Below are 24,355 nucleotides of genomic sequence, written 5' to 3'. Positions count from 1 at the left end.
TAGGAGTTGTGAAAATCCGTGTCTTAACAGCAAATGCAAAGTAAAAACTTCTGACAGTGGCTCGGGAGCCACAGAAACAAAAGGAGTCAAGAGYGGAAAATGTTCTACCACCCTATGATGGAGGAAGGAGGAACTAGGTATTGCTTTCCTGTTGCACTTCGAAAAAGAGGCATGCTTTAGAAGCACAAACCATCACTGTTATCCTAGTTACCGCTGTCTAGAGRACTCTGTGATTCCCAGGAAAAAGGGACCCGTTCAGCATAAGGGACTGAAGACTTTGCAGCTCTCTCTTACGGCTTGGAACAAAACTTCCCTCGTGGGGTCGGAGCGGATGTTCGAGCCGTGCCGCAGGAGGATGTCAAAGTCCCTGAACAGCCAACGCTTCCTGTTGCTGGCAGTATTAATTAGAACAAGACTAAAGCAAACTTAAATAAGGCTGAATTTCAGTCAGGTGTGATGTTAATGCRGGCTGAGTAGTTTTGAATTTTTTATGTGCAGCCAGTGACCCGAAGTAAATCTCTTGTATAATACCGATCTCCCCCACCAGCACCCGCCAAGCCTTGAGGCCTAAATTCTACTCCTAATATGCTCAGAGACACAAATAGAGGCCTTGGAGCGTCTGCAGTATTTGTTCTTTTGGGGGAATAGCCAGGGAAACGGGACAAAACGAGCTCTGCACCCACCCTAGTACCTCTTTTCAGGGCCTGAGCCCAGCCCTGCTCAGACAGGGGCACTTCTGTTCCCACCTCCTCTCCCCGCTCCCCGAAGGCGGCCGCGTCCCCAGCCTGTGAAACGGCTCAGTCAGGCGGACGGCGTAAGTGCAAAACCKTCGGGAAAGTCTGACCCAATTTCGATGCACGAGAAATAGGTGCATTTCGTTTCATCCGTGGTATAATGCCACTTCAGGRTTTGTTTTTATTTTTTCCATAGAAACCAGTCCTCTGTGGTAATGGCAGAAACAGGCACTTCAACACCTGATTTATGAGTACCTGTTGTCCACCAGTTCTCAATTTTTTCCAGACAAATTCGGTGCAGGTGAAAGCAYGAAGTCTCCCAAACTCATGCCAAGGGCATGTCAGGTTTTAGCCAAAAGCCTGTTGCTGGGCTAAAATATTACACATACGTGTGTCGTCTTACTCACTGGGGCTCATGGGGGCTCGAGAAGGCCAGCACCTCTGAAAAGCCAATGTCCTTTAGCTCTTCTCTTGCTAGGAGGTAAGTGGCAAAATACCTCCTACTTCCACTAAGTCCAATAAAACTTGGGAGCGAGCACCGTCCTACCAACTCTGGTTCACATAGCTCACAAGCATGCCTGAAAAAGGATTTTTAACGGTGTAGTAAGAGAACAGAGCTATAGCAGATGCCCAGACTCAACTGAACTAGAAATATTCTTTATTAATTTTAAACAGAGAAGGAGGGATTTAATGAATCCCACTCGCAGAACCATGGGTTAACAAGCCATAAACAGACTTTGCCAGCTTTTGACTTTATTGTCAGTGGTTTAGCAGTACGTTGTTTTCGCACTTAACYAGATTTTAATTAAATGTGACTTTTGTTCTGCTTATTGGAAGAGCCTTTCCCCTTGGATTTGGCGATCACAAAAGCTTGAGGAGTGCAGGAGAGCTGGAAAGCAAATAGGAGGATCAATCACAGCAGACCTCTGCAATCCGTGTCCGTCTCTTTTTTGTAATATATTTATTAGATTCTTATTGTCAGAAAGGATTAGTGTTATGAGCTCCAGGAATTCCTTTCATTGCCCCATAAGGCGAGGTAGTGAAGTGTGGCTGCTTTCCTTAACAATAACATTTTGGATTTTTCCCCTTTCTCCCCTTCTCTCCGCCCGTTTCCCCTCCTCTCTCTTTTCTCCTCTCCCACAGAGATTTGCGCGGCGGACTGCGGAGGACACGGCGTTTGCGTCGGAGGCACCTGCCGCTGCGAGGAGGGATGGATGGGCACAGCCTGTGATCAGCGAGCGTGTCACCCACGCTGCAACGAGCACGGGACGTGCCGGGATGGCAAGTGCGAATGCAGCCCGGGTTGGAATGGAGAGCACTGCACTATTGGTAGGGAGAAAGAAAAAACGACTACTCTTAAAAGAATAATTGCTGATCGGGGAGGAGAAAAGGCGCATGCTTAATTGAATATATGTGACCTAGTGTAGCATGAGCACCTTTGTTCTTGGATTTCAAGTTCTGACATCATACATTTTCATGTGAGAACAAGACAAAATGTCCTTTCATTTGGTGATGACATGGCTGTATATATATATTTATTATGAGACGTGAGGTACACCTATGTGGTGTTTGATCTCATAGAGACAAGCCGTCAAACAGCAGCTAAACTCTTTGAAAAACATCCCACTTCACCTCTCTCAAAAGGTCTTGCTATGACCTTCAAGTCCTCAGCTTTTTCAAAAACATACATCTGATTTAAAGTTTTCTTTCACTTAATTTGCTCCATTATTTGCACTACCACTGTGCGTGCTAGTAAAAGAAGAAACTGCAGTCAGAAAAGTTCTGGCTGGGATTTAACTCTATCTTCCTTATCCCTTGCCAGCTCTGCTACCTTTCTAAACAGTTCATTTTTCTCTCTTTGGTTCTGTATTCCTCATGCACCTGACACTTACCTTGAGCTCTTGGTGTCATGTCTATTTTTATAGATGATGCCACCAATATGCTGAAATTATGCAAAGAGGTACAGTTCCCAMTTTAAGAAATTTGTGGCCTCATTAATGAACTGGCTCAGGTTTACCCTCTTTTTTCATCTCACTTAACAACTTGAAGTACTTTGTCTTCTTCTTTTTTTCTGACTGTCATGCATTCAACTACTTTAGTCCCTGTTCTATACTCGTCCTATAAAATCTATAGCATTAACAACCTCCAAATACCACTTATACATTAAGAGGAGGCTAAATTAGTGGATCTGGTTCTGCTCTCAGTAATGCCTATGTGGACCTTAAAAAATTCAGTTGGCTTCAGAAGAGTTAATCTAGAGTGAGAACTCTCCTCCAGGCATTTTGTTTTAATCAACTTCTTTTAAAGAGAAGAAAATGTACCTCTGTATTGCTCCTATTGGGAAGTAATGCATATAAATTACACTATATCAAAATTAACCACTAACAATATTTGAGTAGAGGTCTACAGGTTTATCTCTGTGGATTATCAACTTGGTTAAACATGCAGACATCCACTTTTTTTTGCCTGAACATCAGGCAAAGCACATACAAAGACAGACAGTAARTGAAGCCTGATCACAGTATTTTAATTCCAACATCAGGGTAATGGTACAAACCATATCTGTGGCTCAATTCTACTTATCATTTATTTATGCTAATGTCACCCTACCACATTATGGTCTCCACATGCACCCCCTAATGAAAAATACTYCAAAAACTTGCTGTCTCATTAGACATTACATTCTGCTTTCTCTTCTGTGTTCCTAGCAACTTTCATTTCTTTTCATGAGCAAGGGATAAAAAAGCCCTCTCTTAAATTACTTTAGAATGAAATGAGAATAGTCCTGTGTTAATTGGAATCTTGTGTTTTTGTAATATTATTTTATAGCCTCGTATTCTAGCACTTTGATTTGGAAAGCAACACAGATTCATGAATRAGTTTTAAAAGAAAAAAAATATTCAGCAAAAGGCCCCAAATTGAGGGGACAGTTTTATGTGAAAGTCATTTACACACACGAGAGCCTGATTCCTGTCGTCAGTCCCATTTTATTAGTTCTGMTGCAAAACCAAAATGCCACTGGTTCAATATATGATATTTCAACACACAGCTGATAGTCCCTGCATGTTTTGAACAACAAGCTTTTATCTTTCATTATAATTAAAGTTATCCCATTATTTGTGATATTCCTCACTCTAAGTATAGAGAGTCCGTGTTAGCGTGGGAAAGGCAGGCACTGCAATGCAGTCAGCATCAAGATTTTAATGGTGCACACTATCATTTTGTATGGTACTACCTTCCTATTGCAGTGCTGTCTTGGTTTAGGAATGATTCTTTAATACTTGGAGTGCTGGAGCAATTCTGTTTCTTTTCAYTTTCCCCCTCCTCATCTTCTTGCATGGTGATTTAGCAACAAATTTGTACATAGTCTCATGCCTCTGAAGCTGTAAACCGTATTTCCTGCAGAATATTTCATTGATAAATGTGTAGAATGTAAAGGAGATTTGGCAAAGTCATAAATATCCAAGAAAATTGAATAGCTTGAGAAGGAGTAATAAGCTAGTAATATTGGCACAGATGAAAGGACATTAACTTGGAATTACATTAAGTATGTGGAAAGCATTTCCCTTGTCCTTGTGTAATTTCCCTGCATGGCAACTTGTTCTGTTGACAGTAATTCCTTATATGTCTGTGTCATGGCCCGGTTTGCTGTAGCACTGACAAGCATAAAACCCCATTGCTGAAGTGATGCTTTAACAATATTGCCGTGTGTGCAGGTAACATGAGTAGAAATGGATGATACAAGTAGAGGACACTTCTTCCATTTCCTGTTGAGCATGTCTGAGAGTAAGAAATCGTGTTGTTTTTTAGGTCATGGGAGGCTCTTTCTTATGATATACAAAGGAACTCTGATCCCAGTGGATTAATTTTGTTTGCTCATACAAAGAGCTACATTACCAAATATACTAGCTTGATTGCTCACATTCAGAGATTTCATTAGAGGAACCTCAGTTAATTCCCAACCAGGAAATTGATGCAGAAGCTTGCATTCATCATCCTAATTCAGCAAACTCAGTGCATCCAGGCAAGAGGGTAGAAGAGAAAGTTGATTATATAACTGCAGGAATCCTGAAACCCAGCAGAATGGTTCAATCTATTTTCTCTAATTTCCTAAAGGAAAAAAAAAAAAAAAACATAACAGCCACAATGCAGGCTCATATGATGGGCTCTACAGTATATTCCAAACTTGTTCCCAGTTAGAAACTTTGCAAGAATTCACCTTTTTTCTGTTGTGCCCTAAAACACACCTGCAACATTCAGGGAGCGTGCTAGATTTTAGGAGCACTGAGTTTGAATGTGAATTCAGCCCTCTCAGTGTGGGCTCTGAAAGGCCAAATTACAACTCAGCTCTGTAGTAGGCCACCGTATGAGATAGATTGATTCACAGAYGGCACCACAGAAAATTTCCTGGATATAATGAATGACTTCAGAAGCAGCACAGGGCTATCACAGCATGGTCTCACATTTCATACAGCTCAGAGTATGGCCCAGACAGTGTCCCAGGTGCTGTGCCTCCTGCCTCTGAGAGGCAAAGGGAGACTTCGCTGCACCTACATGGGACTTGCACAAAAATTTTGTCTGATATATGGATCTCTATATATGGTATTTTACTAGTAAACGGATCTTGATTCTTTGGTTCAAAATGGGGGTTGTTTAGAAACAGTGGCAGAAAGGGATTTCCTGTATTCATACTTGTAGTAATGCCAGAGATATTAATGATCCTGGAGTGGCCTGGACATAAAACTAAGAACATCACTTGATGTTCGGYTGCTACACCTGAATACTACAGGATCTCTTGGGCTGTCGGTTAGCTCTCCAAATACACAAAGGTCTGTGTAGCAGGACTTTCAGAGCACCTCAGTGCCTAATTCCCATTGATCTTTATAAGAGCTACGTGCTTAACTCCTTTTAAAAATCTGGTCCTGGCATGCACAAGTGATGTATGCAGTAACAAGTGTCTAGACAGACGAGCAGACAGGCCTTCCCATGTGGGCTCCTGCTTATGGCACAGTCAAGCTGTTCTTTGTTTTACTTAGCAAAACTCTGATTTTGAAGAAATCTCCCCTTTAGGTTTGGCTTTCATCAGTGCTCTTGCATAAATAATCACACACGTTCTGAACAGTCTGGGTTGTAATCAGTGCCTCTCGGTTTCTGCTTGAGCAGCTAGAATCCAAACAAGGCACATTCAGAGGGACTCTCTTCTCTTTTCCCAGGCTTTCGAACACATTGAGCCATTTCACTTTCCTGAGCAGTAACATGTACAGCCCCATGTAAAATAAGGAACCCTCTGCCTACCAATRTGTGGTGAAGGTTCTCACTACCCTTAGCCCAACACAGTAATTAGCTCACCGCAGCATTCACCCATTTCCACTGCAGACGCTACACCGTGTTTGACCCTCTGGTATCACCTCATCTGAGTGGGGTTGGTACCTTTGGGCAAGAGAAGGCTGTGGTCATAGTACGCAGTGGAAAACGTGTGCTCGCTGCTTTGTTCCAACAAGATTTTGCATCACGTTGAAGATAATCTGGCCTTAAGTAGTTGGTGGTATATATGACAGTAAATACRTCAAGCGCACATGAAATTCAAAGGCAAACAGGCTTTTTCCCTGTCTCTGGTATAWACTTTTTTTGCCTTCACTGGTTCAGCACTGAGGGGCTACTTTCTCCACTCCCTCAAACTTACGTGTTTTCAGTTGAACTCCAGGGATCTCACTGAGGCTATGTGCACTTCGTCCCATAGGGAAGATTAAAAGAGTACTTAGAAAACGGGAGAGTGTGCTGGGGAAAACATTCTGCCCGGGAGCCTGTCCCCRGCAGCCCTCACTGCTCTCTCCCTTCTCTTTCTCTCTCTCTCTACGTGGACCAAGTGATTGCTCATATGATCATTCCAAGTATATTTAAGACAAAACAAGCTATCTTGAGCAATTGAAATAAGAGGATTTTCAGACTGAAAACAGCTAAAGGATGCTCACATGGGCTTCCCCAATAGCAGATCTGCAGGGAGAGTGTTTTGTGGTGTTGGGGAGGTGACATGGAGCTCTGTGCAGTACCTTTATGTGCAGAAGAGGACACTTTAGAGAAGCTGCCCTTTTTCAGAGCCCCTACACAGCTCCTTAGCCTGCACATACCTGCAGAGTTTCCACAGGAATGTCWATAGATAAGAAGATGATACAAGAACTATACAGGTTTAGAGAAGAAAGAGCCATGCCACCATGGCATATGTTTGYGGCCCTATGTGGAATATTCCCATAAGGGATCTGCATTATTTTTCCGATTTGCATTTACACATCATTGACGTATGGTTGACATTGGCAACTGCCTCCACTGTCACCAACTGCAAAGTGACTGCTGTCTGAGCTTGCAGTGTCGGGCTGCACTGGAGTTTCAAATCCCAGCAGCATGTTCCCCTGCTTCAGCCACCATCCAAGCAGCTGGCGAAGCTCTGCTTCCTGCATCACTACTGCTGCATGGAGGTGACTGCTTAATCTCATTTGCTAGCCTTGTAGCTGCCTCATACTCTTTTAGCTGTGATCCCCTCGGCCCTCTCAGCTTACTTGCAATAGTACTTTGACTTATGCATTAGACTCACAAGATGGGAAAAAAATTCTTACAAGGTTGGTGACCTCCCAGGTGGGCAATCTCCGTGAACAAACCWGAAACCAAAAACTCTTCGTAAAGATACAAGGATACTACTGAGAGAGAGAGAGATTGCAGGGAGCATATGAGCTTTACCTGAACCACGGAAATAACATTTAATAAGATTTACTTGATAACAGAAATTGGAGCAAGGTGCTGGGGGCAGGGAATGAAAGAAAGAAAAGCCAAGACTCAGAGCCTCTTATTTAATACAGATCAGCTCTGTTAGGAGAGAGAGTGCCAACTACTGGTTAGACAGGCCTCTCCTGTTCTGCTTGAATCTTTGCCACCAACTTTCTATTTGACCCCAGAAAATCAAATAGAAGGTGGTTTTCCAAATTAATATTCCATGGGAATTGGGCACATGACCGCTCCTTCTACATTTATAACCTTCTTCTGTTTGGTTTAGCCCTCCTTGGAATGAGTATATTAACACTTATCTGTCTGGTAGAGCTGCCATGAGGTTAATTTAATATTTGTGAAGCAGTTTGATCTTGGGCTAGAGGATGCTGTACAAATGCAATGTGTTGCCATTAAGAAGATCCAGGGTAAAAAGCCTCTCTCAGTGTGGTAAGGCCACAGGAGAACTGTGCATCTTTGTTCAGAAAAATATAAGACTATCTAGTGAGGTGGAGCACTTTTAAATGACTCTGTTTTTCCTGTTGAAAAGAAAAGCACTTGGTAAAACAGAGGTAGACTGCAGCAAATGAGCAGAGCCTTACAATAGTCTGCCACACACACATATATATATATATTTATACATATATATGCACATATATATATAAACACATACATAAATATATATATATTAAACTTTCCTGTTTCTCTTCGTGATCTTAATGAGCAAAGATAACTGRTTGTCTAAACGTAGCCTTCTTGAGCTCTTTGACTGAGGAGGGCTGTGCTCCACCCTTCTTCCTTTTTTATCTCTCCTCGTAATCAAAGTTTCTCTTTTCATATCACAACAAACTCTCCTTTGCCTTTCTAGCACCTGCACAGTCTCGTAGTAAGCCGCAATGCACTTATTCAATCCTACCTTAAATGTCCTGTCTTTTATCTCCCAAGCTCACTATCTGGATAAGGTAGTGAAAGGTATGCTCTTCCTTCCTATTTTTCCTATTGTCTTTGTGGGTTTTTTTAAAATGCACCGTGAACATGCTGTGTTGAGGTTGCATCTCTTCCTCATTGTCACCAAAGTGCTCCCTAATGTCTGGAAGGGTGAACTTTCCAGTCATTTAGGTAGGAAATACCTCTGTAAGTGCTGTGATCCTGTGTTAACATCGTATCAGTGTTCCTACCCTTCCTTTTGACCCTGCCCTCCCCTCCAAACCACCTCTCATCCTCACCCCTCCTACTCAGGTAAGAAAAGTCAGGAGGAAAAAAGTGTCTGTGAATACAGGTGTCCTACACAGCAACGTATTTTAATTAAATGTGTACAATTCATTTTGTAACAAGCAGGTGAGTGTACTTTCTGTGAAGTCTCTGTGTTTTTATCCATGACTGCTAAGTCTTAAATGGGATCTTTGTGTGATGCTATTTTTATTTATATGTATATAGAAATGTTGCAACCTCAAGCCGTGCCTCTGGTTGTATAAATCAGCAATTTCTRTTGAAATTTGTGATGTTATATTAACTTACAGTACGAAGAAATCTGACCCTATGTTCCTGTTTGTAAATRTAAAATAAGTCTAGAACCCAGGTCTTTTCTTCTCCTGAGAAGCTGAACTGTTATGGATTAGAGCTAATCTGRTATCTTAAAACATTCTCAGTTGTTTCTTAGCCAGAGCTGTATGCTAAATTAGTTTATGACTTTTAAGTAGAAACATTGATGACAGTTCCTGAATGCACATTAGTTCTATAAAAATATTGAAATAGTACACATCTCCTAGATAAATACAGTGATCCGACAATGAATATGATTGAGTTGGACGCAAATATCCTTCTACATGGTTGATTTGACACTAACAATAACACAGTGCTTATACCACACAGCATCATGTGTTTGCTGATTAAACAAACCAAAAAAATCATGTAGAATAAATCTGTTTCTTCCATACAGTTTACCCTGCTTTTCAGGGTTSTGAGCAATCACAAATAGCAACGGTGAGAGGCTTATGGAGAGGGGCAGATATACCAAAAAATTTGGCTAGTGAATGATTAAATTGAAGTCTCTACCTTATAGGGCTCTTAGGGTTTGACAAGAAAYGTGGTTGTGTTGTCCTACTGACTTCACTTCTCTAAATGAGCTTACACTCWAACACGTCTCTCCTGTTTCCATTGATGCTTATAGGCAAGTTGAGATACAATTGCAAATAGGAAAAGCTTTGAATAACAAATATGAATGATAATGAAATGTCCACAATGTAAATRAGGAGATTTTGGAGAGTAATGCAGCAGTAAGTGGCAACTGTCCTTGAACTCCTGCTTGTGGATTGACTGTTCAGTGGTAGTTAGATTTCTTTCATTGCTTAGAGTCACTAAAACATCCATGACTTTATTTTAAAGTAGGAGGAAAAATGATATCCTCCTTCTTAGATAAGAAAAAGAGGCCACTTTTTATATTAGGGAGTCTTAAAAGAAGATCCAGGTCAGCACCAGAGAGTGCGATCAGAACGTCCTGTTAATCTTCCACCTCTTAGTGTTTTGCATTTCAAAAATCTAGGACTCTTTTCTTTCATCTCAACTTGCACTGGAGAAGGTGGGATCAAAAGGTACCAGATAAGAACCAAGTGGATAGAGAAGATGACAGATCAGCCTGTATGGCTTGTGTCCAAGGACCTGCAGTACTGATTAGCCCATTCTGTGGCCCAATTTATTTTAATAAGTCTTCTCAAGCTATGACTTGTCCTCTGGATAGCCTCTGGACTCACTTTAATGCCCAAGAATAAAGGCACATTATATTTAATGAGTATTGCAGTGGATAACAGGTTAAGCAACATGCTAAGAATAAACCATTGTCTCAATGCTTGGCCTCTTTTGTGAAGATTAGCAATAACTGAAATATTAAAAGTACATGTTTTTTACTTGGCTAACTGCAGAACAGGCATTTTTTCAGAGCTAAATTACTCATGCCTTTTTGGCTTTCTTAATTATTAACATCTTTCTGGTTGAAATCCCATCCTAGTAATCCTGTCACCCCTTGTCAGGGGTGAGCCTGATTTACTGCTGAGTCTTCGTATAGCTTTATACGAAACCAGTAAGGCAGACAAGATGTAGAACTGTTTCTAAGTTGGAGGGCAAGTTTTAAGAGCAAACATTAGCATGATTAAACCAAAAAATCCAACTGGAATTGGAAGGGAGTCTCCAAGGCTGAGCCTGCTTAACAGTGGTAACGTTTGAAATAAAAAGAGGTGCATGTTGTTTAAAATGCGCTAACTTTAAAGAGAGTTCCTATATCTAGAATGCCATTGGAATTGACAGTATGTCAGCAGAATTAATTTCTATCATTGGTTATCAAGTTCCACGCTAAAAAAAAAAAAAAAAAAAAAAATCTTTAGTAAGGCATGTAAATAGCTAGTCTGAAATGTGAAGATACTGAACAGCCACCTCCGTTTCAATACACTTAATACACTTATTTATAGGATCACTTCTTTGGGCTGCTCCTGGAGTTTAAGAATGAGTGAGAACCCAAGATCTAACTGCAGCCAATTCCATCATTTGTACACTCACAAGTAATGGGAGCTCTRGCAAGTGACTTTTTAATTTTCATCTTACAGGGACCGTTTGATTGGAGGTTTCTTCCTTTCCACYGTCACAAAATGTCATGGTGGTAGTTTAAGATCTGAGTATTTTCAGAGCACTCTACCATGCTCTCATAGCCTGCAGGGATCAGATGATGCTTTTTGGTCCTTTCCTTTAGCCCTACAGAACTTCTACAAGTCRCTTAATGATTATTTTTCTTTTAAGCTACAGGTGTTTGCATCTGTTTGTGTTGCATTCAGCCATGTCCTACATGTTTCAGAGCTCAACCACTGTCTATTAGGACTTGTGAGAACAACCATCAGGAAAGACAAGAGAAAGAAACATATTTATTCTCTGWCAGTACTTTGCAATCAGAACTAGGAAAGTCTAGCAGTCTGGCAGTGAGGCTTAGCTTGAAGAAAATTCCCATTGAACATTGTTTATAATTGGACTAATTAGAGAAGGCTTTAAGTGTACAGATCATTAAGAACAGATTATTTTACCACCAATCTTAAAATGTGAAGACAATTTCTTACTCTGGTGAATTTCTTCTTTGACTCTGCTCTTCTTTTGTCTAGTCAAAAATAATCCTTTTTTTTTTTTTGGGGGGGAGGGGGAGTGATTTCCTGGTCTATATTGACTCTTACATGCCRCACCTGACGTCTTCGTGAGTGTCCTGCTGTATCATCATCCTTCAGCAGCACTTTCATGTGCTTCAGTTAGAAAATCACATAAAGGATTGCGTGCCCCCCCCCCCAAAAAAAAACCCTCTATTCATGTATTTAATTCTTTCAAATACCCAAATACAATTAACAAACACAAACAGAAATAATGGATCACAATGACTCTAGCTATGAGAAGTCAGAGCTGGAAGAATATGGTGGTAAATCTGTGAAGATTAAGCCACCCTGGTGTGCTGATATTCAGAAGCACTTCAGAAACTGGATGATCTTTTTGCTTTGTTCTCCAGGATTGGAAAGGAAGAGATAAAGTTAATTTGCACAGTCTTTTTGTCAAGTGCTTTGTAGTGCACCATTTGTGGAGTGTGGAATACTATGTGTTTCTACCTCTATATTGTTAATGATAGTCAAGTCTTTACCCAATGAACCACCTTAAAAAMCAGTGATATTAATAAGTTTATTCTCCTAGATATGTTGGCCTGTGCATTTGTGTTCTCCTCTAACATTTTGAAGCTGTGAGTCCTCTAACAGCTGTTGTTTAATTATTTTGCTTTCTGTTAACGATTTGCTTCCTCGTTACTTCTGCACACTGTCTTCTCTCCTACTGGACCCATGATAAAGGGGAGGTTCAATTTAGTTCTCTGTGCTGATAACTTTGCTGTACCTTGTGATGCAATGGTTAATATCTGAAAACTTGTGTGTTCATGAATCTATGAAGATGTTATCTCGTTAGGAGACAGTTCTATCTGACTTCTTGGAGGRGATTCATCTCTTTAGGAAACAGAGATTGCTGTCTTTGTGGTGGGATGGGGTAAACTTGCTTTCTAGACTTGAAAGATGCCAAAACAATGGATTATGATGTTAGAGGTGGGAGTCATCCCACTCTAGGTTATCTACAGTGTAGAAGCTTATGTCTAAACTTAACACCCTGGATCTCCTTAATAGTTAGGAAGAGCAATAGGCACTTTGAGGGCATAATCTTATGAAATATTCTTGCTCTTCTTTCCTTCCTGTCCTTCTGGATGGTGCTTTTTCTCTGTCTGTCTACCTTCTGAGATGCTTGACTTTTAGTTTCTCTGGGTCCAGATGAAGAAGGTTTGGAGGCAATCATGAAAGTCCGTTAGGATAGTCCAAGAGACATTTCATATAGACAAGTAATTGCACTCAAAATTCAAGAACATAGGAATGAAATGGATTTCCTTGTTTACAGTCCGGTATTCTACTGTCAAGGGAACCACACTGTGTAAAATCTTACCTAAATTGACCAATCTCTATGAAAAAATCAGTGAGGCTGCTTCTTCTTAATACTCATACTGGGAGGCTATTCCAAGACTTTATTCCTTTGATCCTGAGAATTTTTTTCTTTCCACTTTCCAGCCAAAATTTATTATGGTTGCTTTATGTCCATTTGTTCTTATGCCAGGATTATTCTCTTTGGCTTAAATAGCTGTTTTCCCTTCTCACTGTTTAATTGCTTCATGAATTTGTGGAAAACAATCACGGTCTTTTCAGCCTTTTTGGTACTAGAGTGGGCAAATCAAGCCCTTTTCAATTCCTAACATACAGAAGGTTTCCTCATCCTAATTATATCAGCCAGTTTCTGTTACTTCAGGTTCCATCCTTCCTAAGCTTGGGAGAGTAGAGCATATGCAGTATTTCTATGAGCTCCTTATTTGTACAGTTTTACTAATTTTTCCTTAAACCTAGTGGAGACTCTTCACATAAGGCATTTCAAGTTCKCTTACTTTTTTCAGTTTTACAGCTAGTGATCAATCAGCACAATATATTTTCTGCTTAATAATGTTAGAACTTTGCTTTTGAGATCCTTGTTCTGAAAGTTAAGAAGTGAACAATATGTTTTAAAGGTAAAAAATTTTAAATGGAATCCCTCTTTCCCTCTGAATTTCCATCATATGAAACGTTATAGTACTAACTTAAATCATTTCCAGGGTTTGGACCTGTTCCTGCATGGCTTGGAACTGATCCCAGGAGTCTTTTGTCTTTAGCTCCCAGAAAAAGCTTCCAAAACCCATTGGTAAAAGTATCAATCCCCTTTTTATTTTCTTCCCTTTGCAGAAGACAAAAGTCTGAATGCTGGTATTGAACACCAGTTTCTGGGTTAAAAATATAGCGGCTCTTCGTCTTCTCAGCTCTTCTTCTTTGACTCCTATGCTCCTACCATATTCTCATCAACTTCCTCAATCCAGCTCTTTTTGATTCCCACTGAACTCCTGTCCAGGTCAACATCACTCCCACTTCCCTGCAAGGATTTTCCCACTCAGCCTTTGAAACAGCAGGATAGAACAGGTGATTATTTTAGGATGGGAGATGATGCTCAACTGATGCACTGGAGCAGTGAAAACATGAAGTGTGCTCAGTGATGATGCCACAGCATCATGGAATTGAGCCACCAGCCAAACTCTAATGCATCCACACATAAGATGAGGTTTCTTCAGAGGCTATTTATCTAGGCAAATTTAGGGAGATTTATAAAGGAGAGATAAAACATCCCTGCCGGCAGGGTTGTCCCATCAAAACAGGCTGTATCTGCTCTRAAGTGTGGGATTACCTATCTACCTAAATTATTCAGCACATTATTTTAGCAAGTCATACATTTCTTCCGCTCTCGCTCTCCACAACAGCTGAACACTGTTAGCTTATTCTGAAATTAAATAAAGGAAACAAATAAATAAGTTAGCTCCAGCATGGAAAAAAAAATCAACTTAAATGGTTAGAAATTTGGCACTGTTGTAAGAAATGGAAGGCAGGATATTAAAATGGGGAATTTCTAGTAGCCTTGCCTATAAGTGGCACTGGCAGCTCTTTCTATAGCATATAAATACTAATATAACATGTAAGTACCAAAATATGCTCACCGCAGACGGAGCTCTCATTTTAAAGGACTGAAATACTGCAACTGTGTTTGTAAATGTAAAAATTATTTAAGATCTTTTTAAAGTTTTTTTCCTTACTGCTGTCGTTCCTTATTCCATTTCATCCCCCTTAATCTGTAGGAAAACAATCTTAGAAGAAGTGTTAAGCTCGCTACAAAGCATGTTGATTAGTTAAAAGGCATTTCTGAACCACATTTACGCAGCGCAGGGTACGTGATGGTGTCGTGTGCTGTACCTGCAGTCGCAGCACTTCCTTGGGTTGCCCCTTGTGAGTGATGTGGGTCAAAGGCACGTTGCAGTGACGCTCACCTTGCAGCACTCTTCACCACCATGTTGTAGTTCTTCAAGCCCCGATAAGTCCGCTGTTTTTGTGCAGTTCCACRGGAAAAAACTTGTCGTGCAAAGCTCAGGGTCTCCACAAACTCAGGTCACACAGTTTCACAACGCGTGTGTAAGTGAAGAGGGCCTTAAGACAGGGCTGGGGAAGTCAGAACTGGATTTCTGGCTTAATCAATCCTGCTGGGTGACCTTGAAAATTACTTCACTACCTTGTGCTTCAGTTTCATAATCTGTAAAATATGGCTAACATTTGTGACTGCTTTTTTGTGAAGATTTTCAAGCTCTGTAGGTAAAAAGCATCCCAAACGAAGCAGCCTTCTTCACCCTCCCTGCTGCTGACTGTGGAAATTACTCTGCTATTTTGTTGAAAAAAAAGGAGGGGGGATGGAAATCTCAGCAGGGGGTCATCGGATAAGAAAATCAAACCCTAGTGAGCAGACAGGAAACATGGGATTTGTCTCTCCTTATTTTAATCACCTATAATAGAAGTGTTTGCCTCCATCCTAGTCACCCTGGACTGCTTTTCTAGTCGGTGGAGAGAAATAGGCACTTTCAGAGCATGCTTCAGCTCATCAATATAAGCATTAAAATAAATGAGGGGATTTATACCGTGGGAATATCTGTTTGCTTCTCTGCTGACTACAGAGAGAGCTGAAGTATCTGTGTTGCAGATGGACTGTAACCAGGCAAGACGAATCTCACCCAAACTGAGAAGCAGAGAAATCAAGTGTTCTCCAAACATTTTCTACCACAGAGCATCCCTTCCCTTTCCAGTCAGCCTTGCCTGTTCACCAGACTGAGATCTGTTGACACCCAGCTTTTTTTCTCAGGGTGTTAGGAACATATAGAATTTAGGTGACCCTAAATCCTCATCTTGCAAAGCAAGGAATTTGAGGGACAGAAACAGCAGGGGGGAGTTTTACAAACGGTGAAGCAGGAAAACTGCACTGCCTCCCCAAAGCTCACTGTTCCCTCAGTCCAGTTAGTGAGACCGTGCAGTGAGGACCTCCAGGGAGAGTTGGAAGCAGTAACCCATTGAGCGGTCACCACCGTTCTGATGCTGAACTGGGACAGTTCGCTCCAAATGGGAAGACAACAAGTGRGAGTGGAGAAATAGATTGAAGGCAAAGGGGGAGAGCTGTTTAAGCAGCCCCTTTCCAGGCTGCGTTGCTCTGTCTTTGCAGTGCGTTAGAACGTGTGGCTGTTTGCCTTGCAGAGGGATGCCCTGGCTTGTGTAACGGCAATGGCAGATGCACCCTGGACATGAACGGCTGGCACTGCGTCTGCCAGCTGGGCTGGAGAGGAGCGGGCTGCGATACTTCCATGGAGACGGCGTGCGGCGATGGAAAAGACAACGACGGAGGTAGGACGTGAGCACRTGTGGTATGTCAGGCTTCGCAGAGYCTATAAACCTTGCACGGTGAACAGTCAGCTGGGCTTGATTCTGCAGGGCAGGTTGGTTTTTTGACAGCTGGTGGAGAGCAGACAGCGAAGTCTGCCAGGCTGACTCAGCCAGAGTGGATTTGAATTCAAATGAAACGGATTTGGACCTGGGGTGCCAGGGCTGAGGAGTGAGGTTTRTTTAGAGCAAGTCCACATACCAGAGAGCAGATAGAGCCTATGCACTCCTGTCACTCCACTCCAACTGTGTGGCTCAGCARTAACACAGCAGGACCACCTCAGACAGCAAATGTCCCTGACTCTTCAAACTTTGGCCTCACTGCCTGAGGTGCTCATCAAGGATTTCTGGTAGGTCACTACTAACTTGGGATGGTTGTTTAGAAGTGACTTAGAGGCTTCAGTGGCTGATCCCCATGCCCACATGCCATCTACTCCCTCTCTAACCATGTTTTATTGATTACAGTTCCATATATAATGATGTCAGGCRTGTGAATAATAGCCCTACATAATGCAAACTTAATATTCAGAGTTATCTCATTACAAAGGAAACCCTGGTRCAGTGTGAAGGTTTGAATTAGAGGGCAGGAGATGAAATACGAAATTTAAGGCATAAGGGAGACTGCATAATTTGTTTTGTTGTCACTCAGCAAAAGGCTTTGTAAACCACAAGTCTGGGCCAGGACACAGACTGTGAAGTGGAGACTACATTTTGCAAGTCTTTATTTTACCATATTAACAAGAACGGCACAGTCAAAAAAAAAAAGTAGCCRAGCCAAGACTGTGATTATCTGCTTCACAGCAACTGGAATTCTGATTGAATATTTAAAATACTTCTGCACATCTGGCATGGCAAATGGACCAAATTATGCCCTTAGAAAAGATGGRAAAAAATGGAGAACCATACAAAGAAGACATGTTGTAAAACAAAGGTCGCTTTTTGCCTGACATGAAACTGAATGTCACTGTATTCGTCTTTKCTATTTACAGCTGACACAAGGCAGCAATAAAGTTCACCAAATCAGATGTGTAAAAATGTGGTAAATAAAGCCAAGAATGATATCAGTTTCCCTGAAAAAAAAGAAACAAACAAATAACAACAATAAAAAAAAGTCATCTTTTGAAAATGAGAGAGAGGGRAAAAAAAGAATAATCCAGCGTAATGTACAAGATCACATCTGTATAACATCAAAAATAGCATGATCACACTCTGTACAACTTAGTGAAACACCATCTCCTCGTATCTCCTGGTTCAAGACGCTAACTTTATAACTGGGTTACCTTCACCTTGAAACGAGCGGTTTGTCGCCTTGTTAGCCTGCAGGACAGCAGATGCAGACAGGAAAGAYGAAAGGCATTGACATGTTTACAAGTTAGTGCACATCAGCTGCTAACTTGCATTTGGTGAACTTCTGTGGAATAGTAGTGTATACAGCTAGCGCAAAACAACTGATAGATTGTAACATATTGCCTTGTGACAGCTTGTTCATGTGTCAAAGCCCACAAACGAATGTTGGCTTTTCTCTTGATAAACTGAAAAAATCATATATGTGTTCAYGCCGTGCATTACGGTCTACAGATGACCCATGTACGCTATGCTACTCTTTTGATTTTGCTGCACTGCTGCTAAGGACTTTTGTCAGCTGGAAAGTGCAACAAGTACAAGTTTACTTYCTTGACTTGTTATTTTATAGATCATTAATGTTGTAGAAGTGGGTTGAAATTTCATTTGAATTTCAACCCCTGAGATGAAGGGTCATCAGTGATGTTGAGGAACTTCTGCTTTGGAGCCAGAGTTCCCTGTTTAGCATAGGGATTGAAACGTGGTTTCTTGGACTTCGGAGGAAAAACTGATTCTGGGCATGCCTCCTAGGTGTTATGCTGGTCTCGGGCTAGAAGCTTGAGCCATCTTGTCACTCTAGATCTGAGTAAGCTCCAATTATAGTCAGTGGAGATTTAGGGCTTGATGTCTGATGGGTATCCACAGATTGTCATAGAATAATTCAGGTTGGAAGAGACCTCCAGAGGTCATCCAGTTCAACTCCTTGTTCAAAGCAGGTCTACTCAGATTAGGAGTGTGTCCAGTCAGTTCTTGAATACCTCTAAGAATGGAGATTGCACAACCTCTCTGGGCAACCTGCTCTAGTAAATAGTTTGACTACCCTCACAGTACTTTTTTTCCTCGTATCTAGTCACGATTTCCCATGTTCCAAYTTATGTCCGTTGCCTTTTGACCAGTGCCATTTTAGATGTGGTGACAGCTACCTGTGGGTATCTCAGATATCCTGAGGTTTCTCGGATGGCACTAGGCACCTCTGTTTAGGCAGCTGAATTGAGCCCCATGAGTTCTTTTTCAGTGCACCCACTTTGTCACAAGGCTGATTATGTGCTGGGGAAACTGTAGTACTTCCAAGAGCACTGAGGCAATGTAGGCCTGAGTGGGCTTTTGAAGGGAGAGGTWGTGTGTGTATGAGCATCATGACTTCTCCCTCTTTAGACTCCTGTCACACTGTCAGGACTGATGCCTGCTCTGGGCTGGTTGGTTTATCTGACCTGTTCCTCYCACAGTGTTTCAGGGCTATTGCTGAACTTGCCTTCATATGTGCGTGAATGTAGACAGTCAAAACAGGAGTCATTTCATGTAGATTAGTGAAACATCTGAACTGGTCACCATGGGTACCGTCAGTGGAGAGAGACAGGTTTATGGCATCATTTGTTTGCCCTATTTCAGATATCACCTGGTCGATGCTTCCATTTGGGTGGTGGTTCAGCCTTTCGAGTTGCTTTCTTCTCAGAACAGTCTCTCTGTAGCCAAGGACACCATGAAGAGCAGGATGATTTTTCAGGAAAACAGCGTGGAGCTGTTCATGCTACGCGCAGTTTCGCTCTGCCTCAGCTCATCGGAGGCCATTTCCAATGCTGCGGCATCGGGCRTCCGCTAATCAAAACTGCTGCTGCTGGAAATTCCTCAGTATAATAGGAGCTGAAGTCAGAATCTTTTTCATCAGATGGGAGCCTAATCATACCCCGAGGGAGATGGGTACCAAATTACAGGGCGTGTTGGCCTCTTAAATCTGGAGGCTGTTCAGCCCCAGATAAACAATAACAAGCTAAGCAGAAGTCGCTCCGAGAGTGCCTCCCTGAAAGATGATCTCTCGTCAGGTTAGAAATAAGGTATCTCAGAGAGCAGGGTCCTCTCCACGCACAAGTGTCATTTGTCAAAGCTGACACGTTTCACACCCAGGTCCACTTTATTTACACTTCCAAACACAAAGCCCATCAATTTAAATGGAGTCGGAATGGGTAACTGAGAGCAGGCGGTCACCCAGTCTCTGTCGAGGAACACAGTGCAGTGGCACAGCTTTAACGGTCGAGGTGAAAGACTACGATTTTGCGCATTTGACCTAAGAGGCCACAGCCTGTTTCACAGCAAATGAGAGATGTTTCCTCAAAAGGGACCCAGAAAAGTGATTCTCGCCTCTCTTTAAAGATAACTTCTTTAATTTATGGCTGCAAGCACTCACTACCCAAGGGTGGTTCTCTTACACCCCACGCAGAGTGCCCTGTCATGTACTTAAACARTAAAAAATTGGCAGGTTTAAATGACCTAGGAAATTTGCTTCCATGACAGGTCCTAGAAGTAAAGTTAATGGTATTTGGCTAAGCCTTGAGAATAGGCAAAATGCAGGTTCCATTGCTTTTCTAAGCTCCTCCATCGGGAACAGAGTTTACAGGAAAAAAAAAGGAGGGGAAGGGGAGAGGACATTCCTCACAAGTCCACRGATAGGGTATCAGGGAGCAAAGCTGGGTTAGCTGGTTGTCTTCCAGAGAAACCTTCTAGCCGTATGACTCACCCCATATTCAGAGCAGAGCTGGCCAGTTCACCGTTCAACTGTCTGAATACACTCTGTCCCGAAACCGTGAGAAAAYTACAGATATTAAACTAAATAGTTCTTTTTCTGTCTAAAGGTTCTGTCCGAAGAACACAGTTGATTAGACATTTGAGGGCTTTTGTTACTGTTTTGGGGTTTTCTAGCGTAGCCACATCTTCAAGGTAAGGTAAGACTTGCTGGTTCTCCAGGAAGTATAACTGGCTGTATTCTTAATTTCCTGCTTTAAACAACTCCAGTTGTTCAACAGCTGCTGAGCTCTGCTGCAAACAAAGTGAGTCACTTTACTTTTAAAAGGCAAGAATCTTTCTGGGATGAAAAGCATGACAGGAATATAAATGTTTCTAATATTATCTGGCCTTTCRTATTAATAAGAGGCTGATGTTCAATTGTCTGCTGTTCTCTGCTGCCTCTTTCCAATTTAAATAGTTCCAAAGGCTTACGTTAGTGATTATGCAGGATAATTTAAATACATATATATATATTATATATGTRCACACACACACACACACGTATATCTTCCCATTAAAATAATGCTGGCTTGTCCTAAGGTATACTGCACACCATTATACAGAAGTATAGCAACTCTTCTTTTTCTTACATGTTACTTATTCAATTATTTTCTTTGAGAGAGAAAAAGAGAACCGAAGTTCTCTTCTTCTGCAAGAACTGTAGTGGCTAAGCCTCTGCCCTCAGTTTATGACTTATTCATGACAGCTAAATGCAGTGCATGTAGCTGAGCACAGATGCAGGCTGCCAAAGTACACATGGCTTCTTTTTATCTTCCAAGTCCAGTTCTGCRCTCAACCAGATGTTACCCAAGAGCTCCCAGGTGGAACCATTCTCTTTACTTTCCATTCCTCCATCCTCCTGTGCCAAAACAACTAAAAGTTGCCATACTCCTCAAATCCTGAAGCAATGAGAAGGTCAGAAGAACCAAGCCCCTGCATGAYGGAATTTTGCCTTTCCTTGCAGCCGCGGGTGTTAGTTAGTGCTGCCACTAGAAACCAGCTGTCACTTCAGCAGTGATGTGGTTCTGACATAGCTGCATATGAATTGTCAGAAATGAATTCTCARCTGAAACAAATCAACAGCATCTGCTTTTCTGCAGCATAGTCCTTTGGTGCCACTCTACAGGGTAATGCTTAGTCTCTTGTTTACCCTATTCAAAGATCAAGTAGTGCTTGTAGAGAAGTGGAGACTTGCATAATGCTTTGGGACTGCAATATTTCAAATTCTTCAGCAAAGGAAGTTTGGCACTGCACCCTGACCTTCTTAATGCCCCTGGGTCCACCATGTGTCTACCACATGCCAAAAAATGTGTTAGAGAGTTGGCAGGAGGCTGCAGTGCTCTYTGGCAGCAGATAGAGTAACACCTGAAGGTAGTGATGGGATTGTAAAAGGAAYTGTAAAGAAACCGAGTGAACCCTAGAACACAAAACTTTGTCTTTACAAATACCTGAGTTGCAGACAAGGTAATGGGGTGCTTTCATTTTTTTTCCCTTTCTGCACACTGTTATGAACCATATACACCATGCCAGGCTTTTATAGCACAAGAAGATTGTCTCCTGGGCATGGCAGGGTAGCTGTCTGCTTCCTTGAAACCATAAAAAACGATACATTAATGTGCTAGCTGCATTTACAAAGGGAAGTGTTGAGATCCGAATGCACCTGGGAAAACAACGTTCATAAATTAGCATTAACCATCACAGATAGACCCAGTCAAACAACAGGGTCATCTTGGAGGAACCACAAAAGCACTGCTAAAATGATGAAAAAGCCTATTCTACCTGAAAAGATTGGCCTGACAGCCTGGGAGAGTCCTTGGTATTTTTGACTAGCCCTTAACGAAATTCCTTGGATTAATAGATTTGGAAAGAAACCACAAAAATACGTCAGAAGAAATATACTATAGTCTGCTGAAGTGGCAAAAATTATTGATGGGAAGGAGGCATTGCTGGGGTATAAAATGTAACAGAAAAGGTGACATGAATCGTCTTCAGAAAAGACAGGGTTGGATACGCATTTCACAAAGCATTTCTGCTCTCCTGAAGAGATGCTTCAACAGAGTTTAGGCACCTATGTTCAAAGGAGCACCTCRGGAAAGCTCTACCAGGACTCCTTTAGCACCTGAGGCAAACTACTGCCTCACCTTTACAGCAGAAAGGTCCCGTAGAAACATGGAGTTTTGTCCCGAGTGTGCTCAGTCATGTATTGTCTTGGGTGCACWGCATGCACAGCCACTTTGCTCTTGCATGCCCATGTCTGAGTTACCTGAGGCCAGTTTCCATGATATGTTCAGAACATATTGCTTGAATTGCCTTGGATTCAGTGAACAGAGTATGTTAGGTTGAACTTTTCAGCAATAGCTTAATGCTTGCAGCTCTTGACAGGGAAATGGGGAAACCTTAGTGACAAGGATATCTGAGCTGCAGAGGATGTGAACCTATTGTTCCCACAGAAACTTCCTAAGCTCTTRAGTCCCATTTTCTCAGAGAAATCGCTTCTAATCACTTATGAAATGTGCTTTGGCTTCTGATGCAGACAATTTTAAGGCATGATCACCTGACCACAGGTTAGGTTGAGCAACCTACTTTTACTGCACCATCTAAAATCCAGTCTCTCCTCTGCTGTGAAGAGCCTTCGTACACCTTGCTCAGCTTCATGAATTTTGCTCTCAAAATASRTTGCCTGTTTTTCRTTTGTCTGTTTGTTTTGCTTTTGTGGCTTTGCTGRTGTAATGCATTAGTCCCTGTGTTAAAAACCTGCCTAGGAAAAAGTCTCATGAAGACAGATGCAGCAACAGCACAGTGATAGGCTGGAGGATGTTCTGAACTTGTAGACTAAAAACATTATCATAGCTCTGTTTCCTGGCCAGCTAGTGGTGATTATCTTATGTTTCTGACATTTATTCCTTCCACTCCAGTCACAGAATCACAGATAATCTAGTTCAACCTCCCTGCTCAAGCAGGGTCACCTAGAACATGTGACCAGACAGCTTTTGAATATCTCCAAGGAAGGAGAATCCACAACCTCTYTAGGYAACCAGTGCTCTGTCACTCTCACAGGAAAGAAGTTTTTCCTTACGTTCAAATGGAACTTCTTGTTACATTTTGTGTCCATTGCCTCTTGTCCTATCACTGGAAACTACTGAGAAGAGTCTGGCCTCATCTTCTTTACACCCTTTCTTTAGATACTTCTACATGTTGATGAGATCCCGTCTCTGTCTTCTCTTCTCCAGGCTGAGCAGTCCCAGCTCCCTCAGCCTTTTCTCATATAAGAGATGCTCCAGTCCCTCCCTCGATCTGCCTCAAAMTGCAATGCTCTTCCTAATGCAGCCCAGGAGACCATTGRCCTTCTTGGCCACAAGGGCACATTGCTGGCTCATAATCAACTTGYCATCCACCAGCACTCCCAGGTCCTTCTCCGCAGAGCTGCTTTCCAGCAAGTCAGACTCCAGCTTGGACTGGTGCATGGGATTATTCCTCCCTAGGTGAAGGACCTTGGACTTGCCCTTGTTGAACCTCATGAGGTTCCTTTCTGCCCATCTTTTCAGCCTGTCAAGGTCCCTCTGAATAGCAGCACAGTCCTCTGGTGTRTCAGCCRCTCCTTCCAGTTTGATATCATCAGCAAAYGTGCTGAGGAGGCATGCTGTCCCTTCGTCCAGGTCATTGATGAAGAAGTTGAACAGGATGGGACCCAGTACTGAGCCCTGGGGGCTGCTGCTAGCTACAGGCCTCCGTCTTTCCTCCTTTTTTTGTGTGTGTTCAGGTCTTTTGTTAAACAAGAGTGGTATTCTAGAATAGGATGGACTTTTTGGGGTATATTTGTGTAGTACCTAGCACTGCAAGACTCTGCTTTTGCACTAGGAGTTCAAGGAGTGCTGTAATACAAATACGTGATTATTATTATATATGACCATATTATTTTGAACCTGCAAATATGTGCTGAGCACTCTGAGAAAGATGTGAGGACTATTCCTTTCCTAGTGAACCAGCAATCTAATTTAGCCAGRATTCAACTAGTGAGAACCTTACTAAGGCAAAATCAAAACAGAGCAGCTGGGATATTAAAAAAMCGAAGTGAATATTAATAGCTAACAT

At 41.9% G+C, this 24,355-nt stretch overlaps 1 protein-coding gene across 1 annotated transcript in view; it reads left to right on the top strand.

Moving 5' to 3' along the window:
• TENM4 (teneurin transmembrane protein 4) overlaps window positions 1-24,355 on the top strand; it is a 353,790-nt gene that overhangs the window by 215,430 nt on the left and 114,005 nt on the right. The window contains exons 12-13 of the mRNA XM_085299249.1: window positions 1,878-2,063; window positions 16,181-16,327. Coding sequence (XP_085155375.1) covers window positions 1,878-2,063; window positions 16,181-16,327 — 333 coding nt within the window. The remainder of the gene's footprint in view (window positions 1-1,877; window positions 2,064-16,180; window positions 16,328-24,355) is intronic.

The sequence above is a fragment of the Rhea americana genome, unplaced genomic scaffold (genome assembly GCF_003343005.1).
Source record: "Rhea americana isolate MKP2758 unplaced genomic scaffold, rheAme1 scaffold_148, whole genome shotgun sequence".
Classification (NCBI taxonomy): domain Eukaryota; kingdom Metazoa; phylum Chordata; class Aves; order Rheiformes; family Rheidae; genus Rhea; species Rhea americana.
This window is presented reverse-complemented; position numbering and strand designations above follow the sequence as displayed.